Here is a 17,755-nt window from a genome sequence, read left to right on the forward strand (position 1 = left end):
CAGGAATCGGGCCCTGTGCGCTATCCATTGCTGCTCTAGCACAGAGACCCCTCCAGCTCGGTACTGGTCCAGGCTGGGGGCAGTGCCAGGGACGGAATCGCTGCCTGTCCTGGCAGGAGCTTTAGGACCTGGCTGGGAACCCCTGCAGAGCCCTGCGCGGGTCAGCGCAAAACCAGCTATGGGTTCATACAGAGGCAAAACCTGGAAAAGGTGCTTGCGGACACAACCTGGCAGCGTTCTGAAAGGATCTGGGGCTTGGGAGCAGTGGGGATGGAGGGGCAGACGGGCAGCAAAGAGGTTCCCAAAAGGGCTGTGTCCGCTGACCCCTTGGGCAAGCAACGAGTGCATGGCTGGGTGTGTAGGGCAAAGCCTACGGTGCCGTGTCCTTGGAGAGGAAACCTTGGACACAGGGGCTCGGCGTCGGGCAGCAGAGGGCACAGGAAACCCGGTGTCCCACGTCCCCTGGGTGCAGAGGATGTGGGGCAGGGGAGAGTCTGGGGATGGAGAGGACCACCCAGCACGAGAGGTCTCTAGAGTGCAAGTTCCCAGGAGGGACAGCACAGGATGCGGGGTCCTCAGGGCGGAGGAGAGCCCGGGATGCGAAATCACCGGGCGTGCACGTTCCCAGGAGGAGCTGAGCCGGGGTTCAGTGTCCCTGGGGCGGGGGATGGCCCGGAGCGCGGTGTTGCGGGGGCAGAGCAGAGCCCGAGCTGCGGGATCCCGGGGGCGAGCTGTGCGCGGGGGCGGCCCGGGGCGGGGGCGATGCTGCCCGCACCCCCGGGGTCCCGGCTCGGGGCCGGGCGGCGCGGCCGGCGGGGTGCCCTGGGGGCGCCCCGAGGGCGCGGCGGGGGCGGGGGCCGGGCGGGGGGGCGGAGGGGAGGGGAGGGGGCCGCCGTTCGCGGCGCTAGGACCGGGCGCGGCGGCGGGCGGAGCCTCCCCGCCGCTCGCCCCTCCGCCCGGCCGCTGCGGCAGTGTCTCGGAGGCGGGCAGGCGGCCGGTCCCTCCGGTCCCCCGGCAGCATCCCGGCCCCGCCATGGCTGGCGTCGGCTTCGCGGCGCACCGCCTGGAGCTGCTCGCCTCCTACCAGGACGTGATCGGCGAGGACAGCCCCACCGACTGGTGAGCGCGCCCGCCGCCGCCGCCCCTTTGTCCCCGCCGCCGCCGCCCTTTGTGCACGGAGCCGCCCGGTAACACCGGCCGCGCCCGGCGCTGCGCCCCCCGCCGTCCCCGGGAGCCCCGGCACACAAAGGCGGGCGGGGCGGCGGGGGGTGTGCCCGGCTCGCCGCCCCCGGTGCCCGCACCTGCCCGCCGCACCGGGCCGGGGCGCGGTCCCCGCTTTGTCTGCGCCGGGCCGGCACGTGCGAGCGCCGGGAGTCCCCGGCACGGCCCGGTCCGACCCCCGGCCGGGCAGCGAGAGCGGGGAGCGGGGGAATTCGCGCACGGCGGGGAGGGCCCCGTGGGGCTCCCGGCTGCTGGGCCCGGCACCGGTTCCTCGCCATTGTCTGGAGCAGGAGCCGCGGGCAGGGGCGCCCGGAGGACGGGGGATGGGGAAGGGATCGGGGCGCCCCCAGCCCGGCCCCGCTCTCGACCGGTTCTGCTCCCGACCGGCCCCACCGGTATCCCGGCAGCGGGCGGTCCCGCTGCCCGACGGAGCGAGGCCTGAGGCCGCGGGGGCACCGAGCATCCCCCGCCGGTCCCGCTACCCTCAGATTCCCCAAAGCTCCTGGGCTGCCACATCCCTAGGGGGTCATGGTGCTCGGCCCGGGATTGCCCCGCGGGGCTGGGATTGCTGCTGAGTCGGGGAGTGGTTCTCTCCCCTGGGCCCCCCGGCTGCTCGTCCTGCCCGCACCCCGGTGAGGGCCACCCGGTGTCGGGGCCGGCTGGATCCAGGCCCGCTGCAGGAAGCATCACCCACTGCCAGCCCACCCGCATCTCCCAGCCCAGCCGGGTGCCGGGAGGCTGGCTGGGGCCATCTGCTCCGCGCTCCCCTCCCTGCCCTCCAGGGTGCCTCTGGCATGCGAATTGGGAATGCTGCCGGCACGCTGGAGCGCATCTCCCTGGGCAGAGCTGGACAGCGTGGGGTGCTGGGTGCATGCTGTGCATGATGCTTTTGGTGGGGGGCGGGAGGTAGGGGGGGGCAACTGTGCGCCCACCATCCAGCCAGGGGCACCCACCACCCATCCGGGGACACCCACCACCCATCCGGGGACTCCCACCTCCCAGCTGGGCTGCACCCACAACCCAGCTGATCAGACGTCTGTCTCTGGACAGGTCCCTGCTCTCAGGACAGGGCTGTGAGGGCCTGGGCAGGTCGAGGTGCCCGCCAGCCCCCGGGGGTCTCGGGAGGGCCCCACAGTCCCGCTGTCGCCCCAAGGGCGCTGTGGGCAAGCGCCGTGTGTGTTGCCGGCCAGGCGGCAGCTGTCAGCCCTGGGTACATCTCGCTTCCCGGCATCCGCTGCAAAGGAGCCGTCCCTGCCAAAGCTGCTGAGAGCAGCAGAATCGGTTCCCGGGAAGGCGAGTCCCCGTGGCGGCTCCCTCACAAACACCTCCAACTCTGATCCCGGCCAGGCAGCGATCCCCTGCCATCCCCATCGATGGGGCTGACTTTGCTCCGTCGTCCCCAGCCGCTTCGTCGTCCCCAGCCTCTCCATCCCATTGTCACCTGTGCCTCCACTCAGTGCCTGTGGGACAGCATCCCCTCTGCAGGGCGCTGCGGGGGTGCGGGATGAGGGGTGATGCTGGTGGGGCTGCACCGGGCAAGGTGATGGGGACAGTCCCACGGGGAGGAGGGCCCAGCCTGGCTGAGCAGGGAGCTGCCTGGGAGGACACCGTGCCAGAGCCTGGCCCTGGGCCGGTACCGGGGAATGCCACGCTCTTGCCCGGCCGGGATCCCTCTGTTTAGTCTGGGATTCCCCCTGCTCCAGCCCGGTCCTGGAGGGTCCGAGCATCCCCTCCCCCTGCCCGGCCCCGCGAAGGCTGCTGGGGCCCATTACTCGATCGGAAAGGAATTTGGTGCTGCTTTCTGAGCACGCCGACTCCCTGGAGCTCCCAGCCACATTGGAAACACATGTGTCGGGGCTGGGGCGGGAGGGTGGGGCGATGTGACCCCTCCCTGGCCATGGCATGGGGGGTGGGCTGCCTCGGGAGCCCCGTTCTGGCACCCGGGGGTGCTGCTCTGCCTACGCCGGTGAGCAGCGGGGCCACGCGAGGGCAGCGGGGCCGCGATGTCTTCGGCTGGGGTGATGAGGGATCCTCAGTGGAGCCCCCCGGCTGCAGGGAGCCCCCCCGGGCTGCACGGGGCATCTCCACCCACGGGTGACCCACATACCTGGAGCCCGGGGGTGGGGGAAAGGGCTGTATGGGTTCGGTGGAGGGATTAAAGCCCATGGAAGCGGGGTAAGCAATGCATGGTGCTGACAGCACCCGCTGTGACACAGCTGGTCCCCACTGCCAGGGGTTGTGGTGATGCTGTTGGGCTGTGGGTCCCTGGAGGCGCCCCTGGGCATGCTACTGGCCCCAGCATGGCTTCCATGTCTCCTGGAATGGAAACCTCCATCCTGGCGTGGAGTCAGGCTGTGCTGCTGAGCTGTGTCCACAGCAAGCCCCATCTGCCCTGGGAGCAGCCCCCGGTGCAGGCAGCTGCCTTATGCTCAGATATCACCCAGCATGGCAGGGTTCTGGGGAAGAAAAGCAGGCAGTGGGTGCCCCAGCACCCACAGGGCTCCCCAGGCAGTGATACTGTGGCTCTGCCCTACTTCTTTTCTCCTGCCTGCTGCCAACTGCATGCCACCCTGCCAGCTTCCAACTCGCTGCCCTGGGCTCCCCCAAACTGCTGCCATCCTCCCCCGTTCCTGGGGGATCAGGGGCTGCATTTGCCACCCTTCCCTGTCACAGCCGTCTCAGACGGCACTTTGCAGCTGTTCCAGGCCTGGAAGCTGGCGCCGGCTGGGGCGGCCGATTAGCGGGATCGGGATGTGCGGATTAAAGTCAATCTTGTTGGTGCAATTATCTGCGGCTCCCTGCCAGGGGCTCGGGGGGTGGCGGGTGCTGGGGGTGGAGGCCCTCTCCCTCTTAGGCACCTGCCTGCCTTCCCCCTGCTTTTTAGCTCCAGCCATGGCCCCGTTTTGGGGGTGGCTCTGCCCGTAGCGACGCTCAATTCCTGTTCCCCAGGCTGTGGATTGAAGCCGCAGGCTTGAGCGAGGACGGCTCTGCTCGGCGCAGCGGGGATTTTGGGGCTCTGAGAAGCTCCGTGCGGGCACCACCAGCCGAATGCTGATCGGCAGAGCCGCCCACCCGCGGCGGTACAGGGATGTGGGGGATCCAGCACGGGCGGCCCTGGCTTTCCGGGTGCAGCGCGTGACGGTGGCAGGCAGGTTTGGGTGCCTGCCAGGCCCCGCAGGTCCCCACTGCCTGCCTGCCTCCCCCGCTGCCCTCCACTAATCACCTCGTCATCGGGGCGAGCTGCATCCCAGCTGGGATGGGGGGGTTGCCATGGCGATGGAGGATGCTGGTTGCCTAGTGACATCCGTCCCCTCGCCCACCCGCCCTGGACCAATTTGGCATGCGTGGTCTCCCCTCCGTCGCTGGCTGTGTGCCTCTGGGGAGGTGCTGGCTGGTGGGGGTCCCCGCGGAGCCCCCAGAGGGGCTGGCCAGGGCACGGTGGGAGCGACAGGGAGTTTCCCATCAGCTGGGAATGGTTTCCAAGGAACAGTCTCCATGACGGCCCCATCACACTCTGGCGGCTCATTGATTTGCTGCTGCTGGTGCTCTGGCGTCCTCCCCCAGCCTGGTGCCTGCTGGGCTGGTAGCTCACGCAGCCAGGCACGTGAGTGGACCCAGGTCCTTGCTGGGGCACAGGGTTGTCCCCAAACCTGGTCAGTAGCTGGAAGGGTCGTGAGGGGACAGGGATGGGCAAGCAAGTTGCTGTGAGACTGTGTTAGTTAGCTGGCAGCACTGCAGTCAGTGAGTCCGTGTGCCCAAGTGACTATTCTGTCCCCAAACTTGGGACCCTCCCCCACAGCTGCCACCGAGGGTTTGGGAATAGACTCTGCCCCACATTTTGTCTGCCTTGTCTGGCACTCTGGGTCTTGGTGCTGTTGATTGTTGGACAAGGGGTTGTTGTGGCTGTGTGCTAGTTTTGGGACAAGCAGTGAGACCCCAGGACATGCTCCTGACCTCAGTGTAAACAGGACGTGGAGGTTGGGGGTGTCCCACACTCCTCCTGGCTTTGGCTCACCCTTGGTGTCTCCCCAGGGCACTCTACACATACGAGGATGGCTCTGATGACCTGAAGCTGGCAGCGTCTGGAGGTAAGGTCCTCTGTCCCCTCCACTGGCTCACCTGTGGTGGTGTTTTTCCCTGTCACCCATTCCTGGTGCTGGGTGCACGTGGGCTGACGGTGCTGTGCTAGGTGGAGGTTTGCTGGAGCTTTCCGGCCACTTTGAGATTCAGAAGGTGATGTATGGCTTCTGCAGCGTCAAGGACCCCCAGGCCGTGCTTCCCAAATATGTCCTCGTCAACTGGGTGAGTCTGGGGTCCATGCTGAGGGGGGGCTGTGCTGTGTCCACAGGGATACAGCTGGGTGTGAGGGAGCTGGCAGTGGCCAGGGGCTGTGGATGCCCCACAGTCCTGCTGCTCCGCTGTGGTCAGTGGGGTGGGGGTCACCCTGCTGCCCCTCTCAGCTCAATCCCTCTCTGGCTGCCACAGGTGGGTGAGGATGTGCCGGATGCCCGCAAATGCGCTTGTGCCAGCCATGTAGCCAAGATTGCGGAGTTCTTCCAGGTGGGTGAGGCTGGGGAAGGGGAAGACGTTGCCAGGGCGCTGACCCTTAACCCTGATGGCTGCTTGCACCCCCCTAGGGCGTCGATGTCATCGTCAATGCCAGCAGCGTGGAGGACATTGACCCAGGGGCCATCGGGCAGCGGCTCTCCAATGGCCTGGCCCGTGTCTCCAGCCCGGTGCTGCATCGCCTGCGGCTGCGTGAGGACGAGAACGCCGAGCCCGTGGTAATGTCCCCGTGGTAATGTCCCCGTGGTAATGTCCCCGTGGTAATGTCCCCGTGGCGTTGCTGGTGATGGTGGCGGCACTGGGCTGTCCCTCCCACCTGGGGCTCCTGTCTGCTGCAGCCCCTCACCCCGTGTGCCGCTTACTGTTGCCCCCCTCACTGATCCCAGCCCCTCCACCGCCCCCTGCCTCTTCTCCGTCCCAGGGCACCACTTACCAGAAAACCGATGCCACCGTGGAGATGAAGCGGCTCAACCGGGAGCAGTTCTGGGAACAGGCAAAGGTGGGACACGGAGGGACATCTCCCCAGGGAGCAGGGTGAGCTGCTGGCTGGCTGACGGGCAACCCCTTCATTCATCCCCCCCACCAGAAAGAGGAGGAATTGCGCAAGGAGGAAGAGCGGAAAAAGGCCCTGGATGCCCGGCTGCGGTTCGAGCAGGAGCGGATGGAGCAGGAGCGGCTGGAGCAGGAGGAGCGGGAACGGCGCTACCGGGAGCGTGAGGAGCAGATCGAGGAGCACAGGCACGGCTGGGGCTGGGTGGGATGTGGGTATGGGCTGTGAGTGGCTGGGTGGGCACACGGGTGTCCCTCACAGGCTGGGGTTGGGGCAGGGGCTGTCTGGAGCCGATGCCCAGCGCCTCTCCCGTTCCCCGTTGCAGGCGGAAGCAGCAGAGTTTGGAGGCGGAGGAGGCCCGGCAGCGCCTGAAGGAGCAGTCCATCTTTGTAAGTGCTACGGTGGGACTGGGGCCAGGATCAGAGCTGAGGCTACAACTGGCATTACTCCCAGGGAAGGGCTTTCCCCAGCCGGGTGCCTGGGGCTGGGAGGTGATGCTGTGTCTCTTCCCAGGGGGACCAGCAAGAGGAGGACGACAGGCAGCAGTTTAGGAAATCGGAGTCAGAGGTGGAGGTGAGTGTGGTGATGGCCTTGCCCAGTGCTGGTCCTCACTCTCCATCCAGCAGTGCCCACAGCTAGATGGGAATGCAGCTGCGGGATGCATGGAGGGTGGTCTCACAGCCCACTGGGGCAGTGGGGCTCAGCCTCCCCCATCCCCACAGGAGGCTGCTGCCATCATCGCTCAGCGGCCTGACAACCCCCGGGAATTCTTCAAGCAGCAGGAGCGGGTGGCATCAGGCAGTAGCGATGCTGTCTCACCAGGCAGCCACAGGACAGGTGAGGGGCAGTGGGGAGCTGTGGGCACAGGGGTGGGCACCAGGAGACCAGGGCACAGGTGAGTTCAGTGTCACAGCTCAACGGGTTGCATATCCCATGTTGGGACATGGAAAGACCAGGGATGCAATGTGGGGAGGGGTTGTACCCTCTGCCATCACTGGCACTATGGTTCTGGGTGGCAAGGGTATGAGGATGGCAGGGGACGTCCTGCTCTGCTGTGCCACCATCACTGCCACCATCACCGCCACTGCCTCTGCAACCTCATGTGGCTCCTGCAGCTGGGGCAGCTTGTCAGGGGCTGGATATCAGGTCGTCTTCAGCAAAATGGGCCTCACCCTGCTCCCTGCTGGGTGTTGTCCACTCACCTGTCATAGCACTGTGCCCACAGCCAAGCTGGCAGCGTGGTTAGTGCATAGGGGTGGGCAACTGGAGGTCCACGGATGGCTTGGGAATACATCCCATGGTGGTAGCTAAAAGGAGCAGGAGAGAGTAAGGCAGATGTGGGGGTGCTCAGGGTGCTGCCAGCTGGCAAGGAGTGCCCCATGGAGAAGCTGGGCTGCCCCACAGTCTGAGATCCACTGCTGGGACTCTTTCTGTGAATCTTGGAAAGGGCTGTCTGTCCTGGTGGGCGCCTCCAGCCATGGGGCTGCGTCATGGTGCTGTGCTGGGGGGCTGTGCCGTGGGGCTGTGCTGGGAGGGAGCCTGTGACGTGTATTCTTGTGTGGTGTGCCATGGGTTGTGCCATGGGCTGTGCCGTGGGGATGTGCTGTGGGGTTGTGCCGTGGTGCTGTGCCTCGGGGCAGTGCTGTGGGGTTGTGCCGTGGGTCGTGCTGTGGGCTGTGTGTTCTGGCCATGCCGTGGGTTGTGCCGTGGATTCACGCTGTGGGGCTGCGCTGTGGCTGAGCAGACAGTTGGTCCCACGGCTGTGTCCTGGCCTCTCTCCCCACATGGCCAGGCAGTGCTGCCTCATATCCTTCTGTCCTGCTGCCTTTCCATCCTCTTGTCCTGCCATTCTCCCACCATGCTGCCTTCCACCCTGCTGTGCTCCCATCCCGGTGCCCTGGTGCTCCAGCCCCGCCATGACTGTGCTGAGCAGGGACTGACCCATCTCTTTGCTCTCTCTCTCTCTCTTTCCGTCCGTCCGTTCGTCTGTCTGTCTTTCTCTCACAGGTCGTCTGCACTGTCCTTTCATAAAGACAGCTGACAGTGGGCCACCTTCTTCCTCCTCCTCCTCCTCCTCCCCCCCACGGACCCCCTTTCCCTATATCTCCTGCCACCGCACTCCAAATCTCTCCTCTTTCTTCCCATGTAGGTAGCTGGGAGCTCCCGGGCGCGCAGCTCCGGGGGTCGAGCCGTGGGCAGCTGCCCCACAGCCCCCCCAGCCCCACGGCACACCGGACCGGCAGCGGCGGCAGCGCGGGCACCCCGAGGGGGACGGGCACCCCGAGGGGGACGGGCACCCAGGCGGGGACCGTGCCCCTCCTGGGGCTGGCCCAATGCTGGTCCCTGTGCCCCTGAAGTGGGGGGACATAGGGCAGGCTGTGCCCATGGGTCAAACGGGGACAGGGTAGAGCTGTGTCTGGGGAGGTGATGGTCCACACTGGGATGGAATAGACTGCGCCCATGGGGTCGAGTGGGCACAGGGAAGTGTCTGCCTGTGGGTAGCAGTGTATAGGACAGTTGTGCCCTGGATCATGCAGGACTGTGCCCATGGGGCAGGGTGGGGCAGTGTGGAAAAGGCTGTGCCAGAATCATGCGCTGATGGGGCAAAAGGGAAAGAGACATCTCTGCCCCGGACCATGCAGGTCTGTGCCCACGGGGCAGCATTAGGCAGTGTGGAAAAGGCTGTGCCCAGGAATGTGTGGGGCTGTGCCAATGGGGCAGAAGGGACTAGGTGGTTCCAGGGGCCATGTAGGGCTGTGCTCCCTCAGGCACAGTTGACAGGGCACAGAGCTGTGCCCACAAAGGCTGTGCGAGGGCACAGCTGAGTGACGTGTGGGCAGAGTCAGTGTGCACAATGGCAGATATGAGGCTGCCTGTCCCCCTGCCCAGCAGATGTGGGGGCTGAAACTCATGGGGGTGGTGAGAACACCTGGAGGGGACATGGTGGTTGCTACACCCACAGAAGCCTCCACCCCATCACCCAGGAGGGGACCATGTGGTGTCAGGCACACAGTGATACACACTTGGCAGCTCACAGCTGGGTTGGTGTGGGGCAGGAGCAATGCTGGGGTGCTGGATCCCCCTCTCAACGCTGGCAGCCCCCCCACGCCACCCCGTCTCCCTTGTCTGCAGGCAGCCAGTCGGACGCCTTCCGCAAGGCCTCGGCAGCGGGCTGCAGCCCCTGCGAGTCCAGCCCGGCCGCCAGCCCGGCCGCCACGCCGCTGGGCGAACCGGGCACCACCCGCGCGCCCGCTGACCAGACGCCGGCAACGCCCAAAGGTGGGCGCAGGGCTGGCGCTGCCTCCCCCTGCCCAGGGCTGCCGGGTGCGTCCCCACTGCAGCCCCCTCAACTCTGCTGCGGCCCCGCCAACCGCGCTTGCATGGCTCAGGGCATCCGTGTTGTCCCGTCCGTGTCCCTTGGCATATCCCGCCTGCCTCCGCTGGGTCCCACAGCGCATCCCTGCTGCAGCTCCCTTGGCTCTGCTGCAGCCCCCCCAGCTGCCCTTGCATGGCTCAGTGCATCCGTGCTGTCCTGCCTGCATCCCTCGGCATATCCCCATTTCCTCTGCTGTGTCCCCCAGCACATCCCCGCCGTACCTGCTGCTCCGTGCCGCTGCATCCGCGACGTCTCTGCTGCATCCCCCAGTGCAGCCCCGCCGTCATTGCTGCATTCTTACCACCTCCAGTGCATTTTCTAATGCCAGTGCATCCCTGCTGTCTCTGCTGCACCCCTCGGCATGCATCCCCCCTCTCCAGTGCATTCCCCCTGCTCTGTACATGCTGGCCCTCCCTGCTGCATCCCCCAGTGCAGCCCTGCTGTCTCTGCTGGGTCCCCCAGTGCAATGCTGCCCAGTCTGCGCCGTCCTGCCCTATGTCCATTCCAGGGCTGCTGTATCCCTCTGTGCACCCCCTCTTCCCCACTGCGTCCCCAGGGCACCCCAGCCAGCTCTGCTGCTGTCACCATGTGTCACAGCTGCGGCCCCACTGGCCCCCTGACATCCTCTGGCGCATCCCAGCTTTCCCTTGTGCATCTTCTCAGGGCTCCTCTCCCGCTCCCTCCACAGCCCTTTCTGCCTCCCTGCCATTCCCCAGGGGATCACCTTGTCCCTCCCCTTGTCCCCTCACTCCCCCGATGCATGCCACAGTCCTCTCCCTGCCCACCCACTCCCATCCGTCCTTGCAGCATTCCCTCTACTGTGCCCAGTCAAAGGGACTCTAAATCCCCCTGAGCTGCATTCCTGTCCCCGGGTGACCCCCAGCCCTGAATGAGGTTGTCTGTCCCCACTGACTGCTGTCCCCTCCTTGCAGAGTCCCCCAGCCCCAGCGCGCAGGAGCCCGGGCCAGCCACGCCCGAGCAGCACTGGCCCTTCCCGGGGCCCGAGGACAAGGCCATCGAGCCCCCCGGGGATGAGCCCAGTCCCAGGCCAGTGTGGACAGCGGGGGGTGATGCCCTGGGGGACCTGGTGACCCTGGAGCCCACCGAGCCCTCCCTGCCACCCGCGGCTGACGAACCCCAAACTGGGGAAGCCCCCAACCCTGAGAGCCTCATCGACCTGTGGCAGAGTGACGGGGTGACTCCCCCAGCTGCCTGGCCCCTGCCTGCTGCCCCTGTCCCCGAGACACCCCCGGCCATGCTGCCTGAAGAGGGGGCCCTGCTGAGCCTGGATGAGCTGCCTGAACCCCCTGCCACCTTCTGCGACGCGGAGCAGGAGGATGAGGATGAGGAGGAGGCAGCTGGTGAGGGAGACCCCCAGTCCCAGGACCTGGGCTGCCAGCACACGCCCCAGGAAGACACCCCGGGCCGAGAGACGCCCCCCATTACCAATGGGGAGATGGCCCCCAAGGATGGGACACCGGGTCGTGGGGAGCAGGTGAGCATCACCGTGGGGAGAAGTCAGGGGGTGATGGGTGGCTGGGGGGATCCTGACAACCTGCCCCCACCCCCCCAGGCCAGCGAGGGCTACTTCAGCCAGTCCCAGGAGGAGGAGGTGCCCCCGCCCGAGGAGCTGTCGGCCAAAGCCCCCCAGCCCGTCTTCTACAACAAGCCCCCAGGTGAGTGAGGCCAGTGCGGAGGGGGAGCCTGTCCCTCTCTGGGGCACTCCAATCCATCCTGACCCCCTCTCCCTGTCCTCCAGAGATCGACATCACGTGCTGGGATGCAGACCCTCTGCCCGAGGAAGAGGAGAGCTTTGGGGGGGCCCTGTAAGCCCAGGCCCCGCTGCCGGCACCGGCAGCCCGCCCCGGCCGGCGCGGGGCACGAGGGGGCTGCAGCCGGGGGCCGGGCCCCCCTCACCCCTCTGGGGCCCCGCAGGATGAGGCCTCCAGGTGGCGGCCGCCCCGCTGCAACCCCGCCCCGGGGCATCTTTTACAGCCCCCCCTTCTCCTTTCTTTTTTAAGTTGTCGGTAGGAGCCGTGTCAACCCCCCCAGCCCTCCCTTAGCAGACCCCACCCGATACCCCAGCGCCCCTTTGGGGGGGACGACACACGCTCGCATCCCCTGCCCGGCTGTGGGACAGGGTCCTCGTTCTCTTCGTGCCCCCCCCCTCCCCGGGAGCCCCCCCCAGTACTTTGCACGAGTTCAAAGAAAAAAAACAAGAAGAAATAATAATAATAATAATAAATGAATATGGCAATAAAATGACCCGACCGAGGCAAGGCTGCAGCCAGCGGCGTCCCCCCCCACAAACCCCGGCAGGGAGCTGGTGTGGGGGCTTTTACCCCTTCCCCACTCCTTTGCTGGGAGCCCCGTCCTCCCCCTGCTTGGCCCCTGCTTGGCCCCTCTTCCCCCCATTCCCCCTGGAAACTTTTTGGAAAGCACAAGTTCTGTACCGGCGGTGTGCTCATGTCTGTTAATAAATAAAGCGTCTCCCACGGGGGCTGCAGCCTGCTGGGGCGGCAGGGAGGGCTGGGAATGGGGGGGGCTACGGCTGCCTTGGGGAGGGGGCGGTCCCACCATGCCAGCCCGCCAGGAGGCAAACCCGAGCCACAAACTTTTATTCTCAAACTGTAACAAACAAAAAATTTAAGAAACAGAGCAGAGTCCGGGTCCCCAGCGCCCCCGGCCATGGGGGGGCCGGCGGGGGCCAGACGGGGAACCAGCCCCTTCCGCGCCGGCGGCGATGGCCCGCGTCGGGGCGGGTGTCCCTGGGGGGACACGAGCAACCAAAAGCCCCCCACCCCCCAGGTGTATGGCAAGGTCCGGGCGTCCCCCGCGGCCGCCGTTAGACAGCGGTAGTCCTGCCGAAGAGGGGCATGGAGACCGGGAGGTGCCAGGGTCCCGTCTCGTAGGTGTCCCTGCTGCTGAGCTCCGAGTCCGTCCAGCTGGGAAACATGCGTGGGGAGCACTCCTGCTGCAGGTAGAGGTCCGGGCAGGCAGGGCCGGGGCTGGCTGAACGGGGCAAGTGCAGCGCCGAACCGTAGCCGGCGTCGAGGAAAAGGGGTTTATAGCTGGGAGGCTGCTCCTGCTTCTCCAGCCTCTCATGGCTCAGGAAAGGGGCGTTGATTTTGCGGTAGAGCCCCCGAGTGTCCATCAGCACCTCGCTGTACGGCGGGGGGGGCTCCGCCATCAGCAGCGCCTCCTCATAGCACGGCGGCTTTGACAGGTCCGACTCTGCAAGGCAAAGCCCCCCCCGGACCCCTGCTGCCGTCAGCGCTGCGCCCCGGCTCTCACGTCGTATCCCCCCCAAAACAGGAGGACGCACGTGCTCCGGGGATGCGAGAGCCCCTCCCTGCTCCTTACCGTGCCGGCAGCTCCAGGGCCGGGGGGGTGGGATGTGGTGGGGGTGATGATGGTGATGGTGGGGCTCGAGGCGGAGGCGGTGGGGAATGGCGATGCCGGGGGGGCTGCCCCCGTAACCCTCGTAGTGCAGCGGCTCCATCTCCAAGGCGCGCAGGCTCTGCTCCCGCAGCCGCTCCTCCTGCTGCCGCTTCACCCGCCGCCGCAGGTAGCTGCAGAAGCAGCACAGCAGCACGATGAGGCCCCAGATGAGCCAGAAGCCCGCGAAGCAGGTGAGGAAGGTGTAGGTGCCCTGGGACATCACCATCTTGGCAGCCGGCCCCGGCGGGGAGGCCCCCGCCTCTCCCTGCCCTCGGGATGGGGGGACGGGATGCTCAGGGCGGCGGCAGGGTCAGGGAGGACCCGATGCTGTCAGGGCCGCCGAGGGCATCTCCCCGGGCCGTGCCCGGCGCCGTCTCCTCTGGCCCGCGGGCGCGCCTGCCGTCAGGGGTCCGTCCTCGCCATGGAGCTGGGGGGGGCTGGAGCGGGTGGGTCAGGCCTGGGTGCGCCGGGCGGGCGGCGGGGCGGGGGGCCGGCGGGGCGGGCGGCGGGGGGACGGGGCTGCCGGGGTCCCGCTGCCCATCGCTGGGGGGGGACCGCCGGGGTGGGGGCCCTGCAACGAGACAGACGCGAGCGTGAGCGACACGGAAACGTGGACGCCCTGTTCCCATGGTGACTCGCTCCACATGCGCCGCAGCGCCCGCAGCCCGGGGGGAACCGTGCCTGGCACCCCCATGCACCCCCCGCCATCATCCCCACGGATGCAAACCTGCACAGCCCTCCTAGAATCGTCTGCTGCACTGCTGGGCACCTTGGGGTGCGAGACGGATGCTGTGGTCCCACAACATCATCTTCGAGATCACGGGGTGCCCACTGGGATCCCCTTCTCCTGCCCACCCAGTGCACCCTAGATTGGCTGCTGAGCCCAGGCTGCTCATCCCTGTGCTGCCACACAGGAGGGTGACCCGGAGAGAGGCAGGGACCAGCAGAGATGCCGATTGCCTGCGGCACGTGGCACTTGCAGGAGCACGTGCCATTGGTGGCCTCGCAGCCACTGGGGATGGTGGCACCCCAACACAGCAAGGCAGGACCAGGGGTGCTGGTGATGGGAACCATCACCTTTGCCCTTTAGGCAGGGTGACTGCTCGGTCACACCCAGCCAAGCATCAAATGTCAAAGGGGCCTCTCTGCTCCTCAGTGAGCAGCACCCATGGGTGATCGCAGGCAGGCATGTAAGCACCCATCAGGATTCTCATTATGGTGGTGTGGGAGAAAATGGGTTCAGCAGCAGGGAGGAGGATGAGCCTCAGCGACGGCAGCCGAGTGACCACGGCGACACCGTCACTCCCTCGGAGAAGGGCGAAGGGGCACGGGGTGCTCCATCACCCTGCGGGGCAGGGCCACGCTGCCGGCAAGGGACCACGGCAGGGCCACCGCGTGCTGAGAGTGCCGGCGGGGCCAGAGGGCCGAGTCCAGCGGAAGGAAAAAGCGATGGAGAAGGAAGGAGCCGGGGGCCCCGGCCACGCTCCGGCGGGCAGTGGGGGCTGCTCCATCACGCAGACAAACGCGTGGGCTAAGGCAGAGCCGGGATGTGGGTCTCTGGGGACGAGGTGCCCTGGCTGAGGCCAGCTCGGTTCGGGCAGTCCTCGCCACATCGGCTGCAACAGGCTCCGCGCCGGCAGCCTGGGCATCCCGGGCATCCCCGAGGAGGAGAAGTACCGTGCAGGAAGGGCCGTGGGTCGAGCCCCGGGATGACGGCCGGGGAAACACCGGGAAGCGGTGCAGGGCGGGCTGGCGGCGCCGCGGACCGGGGGCGTTCGCAGCTGGGGCGTGCGGGGGGAGCGGGGCTGCCGGGGACGTGCGGGCTGGGGGAGGAGCGGGGCCGGGCTGGAGATACTCACGCCGGGCGGAGAGCGGAGCGGCCGCCGAGCCGGGCCCCGCCAGTAGCCCCGGGCAGCCCCGCTGCCCCCGGCCACGGCTTGGGGCCCGCTGTCCGCATCGTATCCCTGCCCGGTGGCTCCGCGGAGAGGGTGACACCCCGGCGGGGAACCTCCCCGCTCCCCGCGCCGGGCGCGGCACCCCTTCCTCATCCTCCTCCTCCACCTCCCCCGGGGCGCGCTCCCGCCGGGGCCGGACCGGAGATGCGCGCCCCGGTACGCGCCGCGCGCCCCCGCCCCGGCCCCGCTGCCCCCGCACCGCGCAACAGGCGGAGGCGCCGCGCCCGCTCCCTCCGCGGCTCCCGTTACCGGCGGCGGCGCACGTGGCTCAGGCGGCGGGCGGCGGCTCCATAGGGCGGCGGGGGAGGGGGCCCGGTGCGCGCCCGGTGCGCGGCGCCGCCGCCGCCTCCCGGCGCTGCCTTTGTCTCCGGTGAGCGCTCCCGCGCCGCCGCCGCCCCGCCCGCCCGGGCTCCCGCCCCGCCGCTCCGCCCCGCCCTCGGCTCGGGGAGGGATCCGCGGGCCCCCCGCACCCCCCGCCCCGGGACCCGCCGCCGCTCGGGGGCCACCGGCTGAGCACCGGTACTGCCACGGGAATCCCCCGCCCCTGGGGAACGGCGGCGGGATGCCGGTGGCGACAGGGCCAGGGCATCCCCGGGGGTGGCCGCGGGAGCCGCACGGGGTGGGGGCCGGGGATTCCCGGGTAGCGGCTCCCGCTCCGGGTGGGGTAAGGGCTCTGCGATGCCCGGTGGGGTGGTGCCACAGGCTCCCACAGTCGGTAGCCCTGCACTCGCCCTGGAGGTACCCCGGGGGTGCTGCCACCCGTTCCCCCAATGCCATCCCCAGCCTCCTCAAGAGGTGACAGCTACCTGCTCCCCGGGGTGACGGCCAGCAAAGAGCCACAGGCAGGGAGGCAGCCCAGCCGCTGACAAGACCTTACCAGCCCCTGCCACAGCCCACCTGGCCACTGCAGTGGGACACGTGGCTCTGCAGGGCAGGGGTGCCAGCCCGGCCCCCCAGTACAGCAAGGAACCGAAATGGCACCGGGTGTCTTGGGGGGTCACCCCGCTCCCTTGGGTGCCGTACCCCCAAGCAGACCCCTCGCCGGCCTGGCCTGGGCAATTGTCCCTGAGCTAGGGCTCCCTCAGCCATTTGCCATCGGGGGGTTGTCACCAGCTCTTTTCTGCCGTAACCGAGGCCGGTGGTCGTGGCCCCCGTCTGGCTCCATCGGACTGCGCCAAGCTCGGGGTCCAGAGTCCCCGCTGTCCCTTCGCCGCGCCCTGGAGCTGTGGCAGGAGCGGGGCAGCGTGGCTTCGGGGTGGAGCCGCGCCAGATTGCGGGTGGGCGCTGGGTGTGGGTGCCCCACGCAGGCCGTGACCCCGCCGCCGTTTCCTCCCCGTGGGCAGGGTGGCAGGCGCCCGCTGCGGCTGCACACACGGCGCATTGTTCTGCCGGGGCCCGGCCGGAAGGACTTCCTCCATCCCGGCCAGGGGATGACCTGGGGAATCCGGGTGCTGGCAGCCCACTCCCACCACAGCCGGGCACAGCGGCTCCGGTGTCCGGCCACCGCCTCGCTCGCAGCAGGGCCGCAGTGGCCATGTGTTCCCCCAGCCCCCTTGGCTCTGGCCCCGACTCACCTTGCTGGAACTCGCCTCCTGCGATCCGACCTCACAGCGCGGCCACGGCAGCCGGGCACTGCCGGCTCGGTGGTTGTGGGGGTGCCCCAGCAGCACCCAGGGCGGGCAGGGGGCTGCGGCCATGCGGGGGGGCCGGGGTGCTCCCTTGAAGCATGGGGACCGCAGGAACGGGGGGCACGGTGGGGTCCACGGGCATCGTCAGGTCAGGCCAAGGGCGGGCGAAGGGAGCCAGGCCTCCGGCCCCGCCAGCGCCGGGGGCCGGGAGCTGCCTTCCCCTTCCCCTTCTCCCCACGGCGGCGGGGGGAGGCAGGCGGGGGAGCGCTACCCGAGCCACATGGTGGGCTGGAGGAGGAGCCGTTGCCCAGGCAACAGCTGAGAGCATCTTTCACCCCTGAAAATGGTGTGCAGAGCTGCCGCCACAGCCCCACAGCACGGGGCACTGCTCAGGACCCCCCACAGCTCGCCCGTGTCCGTAGGGTTCAGGTGGCCCAGCTCTGGACATACACCAGCATCCCCTTATCTGCATGCCGGTATCTCCCAGCAAGGAAAGGGATGGGGATGAGACACCTCCCCAAATGCTGGGGCACCACTGGGCAGGTGAGGACAGGCAGAGCCACTTCCTTGCCCTGCTCAGGGCTGGCCATGGCTCTGTTCACACCCCAGCTCTATCCCAGAGCCACCTTGAACATGTGACAGACACACGAACATGGCTGGTGACCCCAGGACCTTTGGTGCCAAGGTGCCATGACCCAGGCAGTGCCAGGAGGGCAGCACAAGCCTCCTGCCTGGTGCGTTTGGAACAGCAATCCTCAAGCAATCCCCATCCCCCCACCTGCCTTCCTTCCTTCCACGGCTGCAGAAAATTCCTGGATTTTACCCCAAGATGCCCCCTCTGAGTGTGAGAACTCCTCCTCGGCCCGCTCCCATAGCAACTGTTCCCTAGCTACCCGGCTGCACTTGCTATTCTCATCCCAGTGCAGCTGCGTGTGGCCCCCCCGCGCTGCGCACGAGGCTGTCGCTGCTGCCGCCAGCCCTGGACCCCAAACCCACCCTGTGTCCCCAGCCAGGCTGC

The 17,755-nt window shown here is 67.9% G+C and overlaps 2 protein-coding genes across 8 annotated transcripts; one reads left to right on the forward strand and one right to left on the reverse strand.

Moving 5' to 3' along the window:
* The first annotated feature begins 958 nt into the window (after positions 1-958).
* On the forward strand, positions 959-12,213 carry DBN1 (drebrin 1). 5 transcript variants are annotated; one of them, XM_066329331.1, is made up of 15 exons: positions 959-1,119; positions 5,254-5,309; positions 5,411-5,523; positions 5,707-5,781; positions 5,859-6,005; positions 6,209-6,286; positions 6,374-6,525; positions 6,663-6,726; positions 6,851-6,910; positions 7,060-7,174; positions 8,345-8,482; positions 9,470-9,661; positions 10,646-11,208; positions 11,287-11,389; positions 11,473-12,213. In XM_066329331.1, the coding sequence occupies exons 1-15, from the start codon at positions 1,034-1,036 to the stop codon at positions 11,541-11,543; spliced, it is 2,013 nt and encodes a 670-aa protein (XP_066185428.1). In that variant the 5' UTR covers positions 959-1,033; the 3' UTR covers positions 11,544-12,213. The 5 variants fall into 5 exon arrangements, with proteins under 5 accessions (XP_066185428.1, XP_066185430.1, XP_066185431.1 ...); XM_066329333.1 differs by having other exon boundaries at positions 9,470-9,616; XM_066329334.1 differs by lacking the exon at positions 8,345-8,482.
* Positions 12,214-12,315: 102 nt separating this feature from the next.
* PRR7 (proline rich 7, synaptic) lies at positions 12,316-17,459 on the reverse strand. 3 transcript variants are annotated; one of them, XM_066329358.1, is made up of 3 exons: positions 16,684-17,101; positions 13,077-13,725; positions 12,316-12,974 (listed from the first exon to the last, which is right to left on the reverse strand). In XM_066329358.1, the coding sequence occupies exons 2-3, from the start codon at positions 13,378-13,380 to the stop codon at positions 12,559-12,561; spliced, it is 720 nt and encodes a 239-aa protein (XP_066185455.1). In that variant the 5' UTR covers positions 13,381-13,725; positions 16,684-17,101; the 3' UTR covers positions 12,316-12,558. The 3 variants fall into 3 exon arrangements, with proteins under 3 accessions (XP_066185455.1, XP_066185456.1, XP_066185454.1); XM_066329359.1 differs by having other exon boundaries at positions 12,316-12,947; positions 16,684-17,099; XM_066329357.1 differs by having other exon boundaries at positions 12,316-13,725; positions 16,684-17,459.
* Positions 17,460-17,755: the final 296 nt, after the last annotated feature.

This window comes from Sylvia atricapilla, chromosome 14 (assembly GCF_009819655.1).
Source record: "Sylvia atricapilla isolate bSylAtr1 chromosome 14, bSylAtr1.pri, whole genome shotgun sequence".
Taxonomy (NCBI): Eukaryota; Metazoa; Chordata; class Aves; order Passeriformes; family Sylviidae; genus Sylvia; species Sylvia atricapilla.